The sequence below is a fragment of the Archocentrus centrarchus genome, unplaced genomic scaffold (assembly GCF_007364275.1).
Source record: "Archocentrus centrarchus isolate MPI-CPG fArcCen1 unplaced genomic scaffold, fArcCen1 scaffold_44_ctg1, whole genome shotgun sequence".
Lineage (NCBI taxonomy): Eukaryota > Metazoa > Chordata > Actinopteri > Cichliformes > Cichlidae > Archocentrus > Archocentrus centrarchus.
In genome coordinates this window covers 970375-978839 of record NW_022060270.1, presented here as the reverse complement: position 1 = coordinate 978839, position 8465 = coordinate 970375, and the positions used below count along the sequence as shown (strand labels likewise).

Here is an 8465-nt window from a genome sequence, read left to right as displayed (position 1 = left end):
TATTCATCCTGCTGTAACCAGGTTTCTGTAAGGCACAATAAATCAATACGTTGATCAATTATTAAATCATTTACTAATAGGGACTTGGAAGAGAGAGACCTAATGTTTAACAATCCACATTTAATTGTTTTATTCTTTGGTGCAGTTGATGAAGCTGTATTATTTATTGTTTTTGAATTTTTATGCTTAAATGGCTTTTTGCTGATTTTAGCTTTGTTTTTGGTGGTCTGGGAGCAGCACCGACTCTATGGGGATGGGGTTTTGGGGGGATGGCAGGAGGAGAGAAGCTGCAGAGAGGTGTGTAAGACTGCAGCTCTGCTTCCTGGTCTCAACCCTGGGTAGTCAGTTTTTAGGAGGGTTAATAAATTTGGCCAGATTTCTAGAAATGAGAGCTGCTCCATCCAAAGTGGGATGGATGCCGTCTCTCCTAACAAGACCAGGTTTTCCCCAGAAACTTTGCCAATTATCTATGAAGCCCACGTCATTTTTTGGACACCACTCAGACAGCCAGCGATTCAAGGAGAACATGCGGCTAAACATGTGGCTCCTGGTCTGATTGGGGAGGGGCCCAGAGAAAACTACAGAGTCCGACATCGTTTTTGCAAAGTTACACACCGAGTCAATATTAATTTTAGTGACCTCCGACTGGCGTAACCGGGTGTCATTACTGCCGACGTGAATAATGATCTTACCAAATCTACGATTAGCCTTAGCCAGCAGTTTCAAATTTCCATGAATGTCGCCTGCTCTGTCCCCTGGAAGACATTTGACTATGGTCGCCGGTGTCTCTAGCTTCACGTTTCTCAAAACAGAGTCACCAATAACCAGAGTTTGTTCCTCGGCGGGTGTGTCGCCGAGTGGAGAAAAACGGTTAGAGACGTGAACAGGTTGGTGGTGTACCCGGGGCTTCTGCTTAGGACTACGCTTCCTCCTCACCGTCACCCAGCTGGCCTGTTTTCCCTGCTGCTCGGGATCTGCTGGGGGGGAGCTAACGGCGGCTAAGCTACCATGGTCCGCACCCGCTACAGGGGCCTGGCTAGATGTAGGATTTTCCAGGGTGCGGAGCCGAGTCTCCAGTTCAGAAAGCCTGGCCTCCAGAGCTACAAACAGACTACATTTATTACAAGTACCGTTACTGCTAAAGGAGGCCGAGGAGTAACTAAACATGTGACACCCAGAGCAGGAAAGTGCAGGAGAGACAGGAGAAGAAGCCATGCTGGTAGTGAGTCGGCTAAGGGCTAAGCTACTAGCTGAGCTAAGCTAGCGAATTTCTAAAAACAAATAAAGTGAGTAATGTGAATACAGGTGATTCAGCAAAGAGTATGCTATTTAAAGTAGGTGAAGATTACACTAAAATATGTTATTATCCAGATAAATCTAGTTATACAGATATAACAGCTAACAGACAGCAAAACACTGTGCTCCGGAACAGGAAGTGATACAATACCGCAGTGAGAGCCAACACCAAGTGACAGCGCCACGAAAGATGAGCTTATATATCAGTATTAATGGTGTTTCTTTCATCCACATGTTACAGAGAGTGCTGCGTCCACTGTGCCAATGCCTCTTGTTTCCCATTTTAAAGGGTCAAAATTAAAGCAGTGGTGTGAAGAAATTTAAAAAAATATGAGCTGCTGCTTAAGCCTTTGAGATTTCTACGTGTTTATCAAATAAAGGATAAGGAGTCCAATTCTTAATTTTAATTAGCTATTTGTCATACAGTTTACAGATTAATCTGGGTCAGAACTGCACGCCATGCCCAATATGCTACTGAACATGACATGACACACTCTTCTCCAGCTCACAGTTTCATATAGTCACAGCTTATCTATCTTGGTTACATCATTACACAAAACAAAATGTGGAAAACAGAGAACTTCAGCAGCTGCTTCCTAAGATGACCTCGGAGTCTTCCTATCACTTGTGTAGTCTCCATCAGTGGCTGACCGTGGCCGAGACAGAGCATTTGTGTCTGTTATGGATAATCAGTTAGAGACATACCCAGAACGAACTGTTCTTGCCTGAAACCAAACATTATGTAGCAGGGTTATAATAGTTTTGGATTTTACATTATCGTTTAATTATAGTTAGTTTTTACTTTTTTTCCTTTAATTCAGTTAGTTTTAATTAGTTTTCAGAGTGGTTTTGCTCATTTTTATTAGTTTTTATTTTTGGTTTATTGCTTAGTTTTAGTTTAGTTTCATTAGTTTCAGTATTAGTATTAGTATGAGGAGGTGTAGCTGCAATCTTCAACTCCAGCTTATTAATTAATCAAAGACCCAGACAAAGTTTTCATTCTTTTGAAAGCCTGACTCTTAGTCTTGTCCATCCTAATTGGGAAAATCAAAAACCTGTTTTATTTGTTATTATCTATCATCCACCTGGTCCTTACTCAGAGTTTCTGTCTGATTTCTCAGACTTTTTATCTGATTTAGTGCTCAGTTCAGATAAAATAATTATAGTGGGTGATTTTAACATCCATGTAGATGCTGAGAATGACAGCCTCAACACTGCATTTAATCTATTGTTAGATTCAATTGGCTTCTCTCAAAATGTAGAGGAGCCCACCCACCACTTTAATCATACTCTGGATCTTGTCCTAACATATGGCATAGAAACTGAAGACTTAACAGTATTCCCTGAAAGCCCCCTCCTCTCTGATCATTTCTTAGTAACATTTACATTTACTTTAATGGATTACACAGCAGTGGGGAATAAGTTTAATTACAGTAGAAGTCTTTCTGAAAGTGCTGTAACTAAGTTTAAGGATCTAATTCCTTCATTGTTATGCTCTTCAGTGCCAACACAGTGCAGAGCAGCTACCTAAACTCTGCTCCCAGTGAGGTCGATTATCTCATCAATAGTTTTACATCCTCACTGCGTATAACTTTGGATACTGTGGCTCCTCTGAAAAGGAAAGCTTCAAATCAGAAGTGCCTGACTCCGTGGTATAATTCACAACAGCTTAAAGCAGATAACCTGTAAGCTGGAGAGGGAATGGCGTCTCACTAAATTAGAAGATGCTCATTTAGCCTGGAAAAAGAGTTTGTTGCTCTATAAAAAAGCCCTCCGTAAAGCTAGGACATCTTACTATTCATCATTAATTGAAGAAGATAAGAACCAGCAACATGTTTGTTAGATCCCATTCCTACTAGACTGTTCAAAGAAGTCTTTCCAATTATTGATGCTTCAATCTTAAAAATGATCAATCTGTCTTTATTAGTTGGCTATGTACCACAGACCTTCAAGGTGGCTGTAATTAAACCTCTACTTAAAAAGCCATCAGTGACCCAGCTGTCTTAGCTAATTATAGGCCAATCTCCAACCTTACTCAGCCTCTGACAGTGGACTCATCTCTGTTCTTGTCCTGTTGGACCTCAGTGCAGCTTTGATACTGTTGACCATAACATTTTATTACAGAGATTAGAGCATACTATAGGTATTAAAGGTACTGCACTGCAGTGGTTTGAATCATATTTATCTAATAGACTCCAATTTGTTCATGTAAATGGGGAGTCTTCGTCACACATTAAGGTTAATTATGGAGTTCCACAGGGTTCTGTGCTAGGACCAATTCTATTTACATTATACATGCTTCCCTTAGGCAGTATTATTAGAAAGCATTGCATCAATTTTCATTGTTATGCAGATGATACTCAGCTTTACCTATCAATGAAGCCAGATGACACACATCAATTAGTTAAACTGCAGGAATGTCTTAAAGACATTAAGGCCTGGATGACCTCTAATTTCCTGCTTCTAAATTCAGATCAAACTGAAGTTCTTGTTCTCGGCCCCACAAATCTTAGAAACATGGTGTCTAACCAGATACTTACTCTGGATGGCATTACTTTGGCCTCCAGTAACACTGTGAGAAATCTTGGAGTCATTTTTGACCAGGATATGTCCTTCAATGCACATATTAAACAAATATGCAGGACCGCTTTTTTGCATTTGTGCAATATCTCTAAAATTAGAAACATCCTTTCTCAGAGTGATGCTGTAAAGCTAATTCATGCATTTATTACTTCTAGGCTGGACTATTGTAATTCATTATTATCAGGCTGTCCTAAAAGCTCCCTGAAAAGCCTTCAGCTGATCCAAAATGCTGCAGCTAGAGTACTGACAGGGACTAGAATGAGAGAGCAGATTTCTCCCATATTGACTTCTCTTCATTGGCTCCCTGTTAAATCTAGAATAGAATTTAAAATCCTTCTCCTCACCTACAAGGTCTTGAATAATCAGGCCCCATCTTATCTCAAAGACCTCATAGTACCATATCACCCCAACAGAGCACTTCGTTCTCAGACTGCTGGCTTACTTGTGGTTCCTAGGATACTTAAGAGTAGAATGGGAGGCAGAGCCTTCAGCTTTCAGGCCCCTCTTCTGTGGAACCAGCTTCCAGCTTGGATTCGGGAGACAGACACCCATCTCTATTTTTAAGATTAGGCTTAAAACTTTCCTTTATGATAAAGCTTATAGTTAGGGCTGGATCAGGTGACCCTGAACCATCCCTTAGTTATGCTGCTATAGGCCTAGTCTGCTGGGGGGTTCCCATAATGCACTGTTTCTATTCATTCACCTTATTTACTTTGTTTATACTCCACTCTGCATTTAATCATTAATTATTATTAATCTGTGTCTCTCTCCCCTCACAGCAGATGACCCCCCCTCCCTGAGCCCGGTTCTGCTGGAGGTTTCTTCCTGTTAAAGGGAGTTTCTCCTTCCCACTGTCACCAAGTGCTGCTCATAGGGGGTCGTTTTGACTGTTGAGTTTTCTCTGTATTATTGTAGGGTCTTTACCCAGAATACAAAGCGCCTTGAGGCGACTGTTTGTTGTGATTTGGCGCTATATAAATAAAATTGAATTGAATTAGTTTTTCATAATTTGTCAGGTGCAAGATTCAAGGCACAAGAGTGACTATTGTGTAATAAAAACTCAACAAAAGATACCGTTTAAAGAAATATATTCAACAACCAACTGTTCACAGACAGCAGCACTGCGTGCTTAATGTGTGTGATATTAAGGACACACATGAACATCAACAGGGAGAAACAAAGAAAAACATGAACTTGTGATGTATTTTTATCATTTTGACATCAGTATTTACTATCAATATTTTTATATCATGTATTGTTAAATATATTAATCACACACACTGGATTAATGGTCACATTATATTATTTGTCACCTATATTGTCCCTCACTCACACTGGAACACTGCATGCTTTAGGTGAGTGGAAAGGACTGAGGCCTGCTCAGCCCAGGGCCTTGTTTTTTTCTTTCCACTAGTAGAACTGCACTCATTCATATTTAGAGGCTCTCCTTTGTACACAGTGCCTTTTTGACACAGTATTGCCAGAGTGAAGGTCAAGCAGCGGGGAGTGTGTGTCCCAAAAGGGGAGTTGAAGTCCCACCTGAGCTGCTGTAATAATGTTAGGGAGTAAATTTGTGTATTGAGATAAGACCGCCCTAAAAGTGTTTCAAGTTAGTGAAAATGTGGATAGAAGGGCGGGGTAGTGCTCCGGTGGGAGGTATTTTCACGTGGGAAAAGTTGTTGTTGTTATGACAGCCCGGAGAACAGTCTTAGAGCCATTGCATGAGGATCAAACTCATAGTGGTTTGGGAGCATCCTTCTATGCCCACTGGTCCTGATAACCGCAGGGGAGGTGTGAGTGAGGCAGTGGTAAAGTTGGGAGAGAGCTCTTTTTTAGCGCACTTTTTGCTCTTCCTCTCTCCCCTTTTGCAAAGGCACTTACTCTCGGGAGGGTTTTTTTGCTTTCCTATACTCTGTTAAACTCTGAACTTCTACTTTTTTGCTCTTCCTCTACCACCCTTGCAACGGCACCAAGGCACTCACTCTCAGGAGGGCTTCCTGCTTTCTTGTGCTTTGTTTAACTTTGTGCTTCAATAAATCATGGAAACTAAAACTGCTCATCTCCAGTGAGTTTTTGTAAAGTTTTTGTATCAAGGTGCATTTGTTTTCATTGGTCTCACTTCCGCCTGGTAAGAGGGGCAGCAGGAGAGAGCCGCACCACGACCCGACAAACTCCCAAACTCAATAACTTCTACAATAAACTCCCAATAAAGTTCCGCGTCAGTGCAGCAGATTAACAACAGCTTCTGTTTTGGAGCTAGCTTGGTTAGATGCTCGATATGTGGCCGACCTCATGTCGCACTTCTGCTTGTGTAGCTGGATTGTGTGTTCATTACCTTAGGGTCGTGTGCTGGTGTTTTATATGCGGTGCCGGCTGGGACTTTTGGTCCTCGCTCTTTGTGCTCAGTTTTTTGGCTGCAAACATATTTGTTCCTGTTTTTCCACTTTCTTCATTTCCTCGCATCCATTCCGACAGTTTTAGCAGCTCCCTCCAGGAATTTGCTGACATTTGTGAATCGTTGTATTGATTTTTCCTGATTGTTATTCTCTCACTGATAAAGTGGCCGGAAACGCACAAGGACTGAACAGGTCCATCACAATGTTGTGGCTGTGTGGCAGCGACGAGCAGTCACATTTCTTCGGCGGTGAACCCCAGATCACGTCGGTTCAGAGCGGTTTCCTTGTGTGAGCTTCTCAGGTGGACTTTGACGGTGTTTTTTCCTCACTCAGACGTGTTCCATACATTTTTCATCATTCACAACAAGACACGCTTCTATCTGTATTATCAGACTCCATACGGGACTCTGCCGCTTTCTCGGCAGACCGCTGCCATTACTTTTCGGACCAGCGCGGTGAGCGCAGCAGGCAGGCACACAGCTGCCCGATGGTGCTCCCAGCTTCAACTCGGAGAGTGGAAAATGATCAGTCCACAAGGCTTTGATATCAAATGACAAACAAGAAAAGGAAGGTCATATTATCTACAATTTTAGTTAGTTTTAGTTTTTTAAGCTCACAATACAGTTTTAGTTAGTTATCGTTTTTTCCTTTTAATTTATTTTTTATTTATTTCAGTTAAGGACAGTGTTTTTTCAATTTCAGTTTTCGTTATTTCGTTTGTTTTCGTTAACTATAATAACCCTGTTATGTGCTTGTGTATGTTAATCATTTATGTTTATTTTCCAGTCTAAGACAAAGTTTCTCAGGGAAATAAATGTGTGATGGTAAGTGCAAACATATACCATCAGTATATTTAAAGCCTCATAAAAACTCATTTCCTTCAGGTGACCAAAGCTAGTGTCCAAGTCTCATTGGGGACCAATTCAGAACTGCTACATGAGCACACGGAGGATTTTATTAACCCTCTCCAGTACTAACTGCACATCATGTTAAGGTAACACAATGAGTTTGGGTTCTACAAATTAAACTCTTAGCTCACAGCCATTGGATTAGAGTGAGTCTTATTAGTTGAGTTGTTATTATCTCAGAGTCTGAGCCCCTGTTTTTTTTTTTTTTTTTTTAAGCCTGTCATGTCTGGCACTGTTTGCAAGCAGAATTGTGATCTGAATGCATTGTTGTGCCAAACATATTTATTCTTCCAAGATAAGCTCTATAGAGTCTCTATAAGCTTTTCTTGTTAATGTTTTGTGTTTTTGTTGTTTGTTTGTTTGTTTGTTTGTTTGTTTGTTTGTTTGTTTGTTTGTTTGTTTTATTTCATTTATTTATTTATTTGTGTACATATACATTTAATTCCAGTTGACAGGCTGGGGGAGAAGAAAAAAAAAAAAAAAGAGAGAGAGAGAGAAAGGGGAGAAAACAGAAAAAGAGGACAGAGCACCACTACACTAACCAAAACAATTCAAATGCTGCAACTGCAAAAAAAAACAGGAAAAAGACAACATACCAAAACAGAACAAGCAATACCTGGAAAAATAACTATGTGGAAAAGGCACAACAAAATGAAGCATGGTTGTATAAGAACAACAATTTTGTTATGCTGTGATTGCGTTAGTGTCTGTGTCATGGAATGCACTTACCAACGAGGGCAGAAAGCCGCCGCTCCGCCCACAAGGAGCCAGAGGCAGGCAGAGAAGGACCCAGGAAATCCGAGCCATCCGCAGCCCATCAAGAGCCACGAAAACCCGCGGCCACACATTCCAGGGACAACCGCATACCCACCCCAGCAGAGGGGAGAGGGAGGTCCCAGATGGAGCCCCCCCAGTCGAGGGGCAAGGGCCCCAGGGAATTCGAGGTATCAGGAAACCGGCCCCCCCCAGAGGCCAGCCCCCCCGTGCAGGCCGGCGGCAGGGCCCCAGGGCCCAGGTGCCCAAGAACCGCCCGACAAACCGCAGAGCCCCCCCCCCACGCCGGAGAAGCCCAAGCCACCCCGGACCACAGCCCCCAGGAGAGCAGGTCGACACCCACGCCAGAACATCCAGCCCGGCCCAGGAACCCCAAGGCACCCACACCCTGGGGAAGCAGGGGACGCAGGAGCGACCACCGAGAAGCAGCCGGGAGGCAAGGCACAAGAAGGCCCAGATTCAGGTCCAGCCATGCACACACGTATGCACACACACTCACCCACATATG

The 8465-nt window shown here is 42.4% G+C and overlaps 1 protein-coding gene across 1 annotated transcript; it reads left to right on the top strand.

The window, feature by feature from the left end:
• The first annotated feature begins 1897 nt into the window (after positions 1-1897).
• LOC115777146 (uncharacterized) lies at positions 1898-4486 on the top strand. Its single transcript, XM_030724980.1, is given in 9 exon segments — positions 1898-1970; positions 2241-2795; positions 2798-2963; positions 2965-3121; positions 3124-3283; positions 3286-3327; positions 3330-3383; positions 3386-4428; positions 4430-4486. Coding segments are annotated over 9 exon segments (2307 nt in total).
• Positions 4487-8465: the final 3979 nt, after the last annotated feature.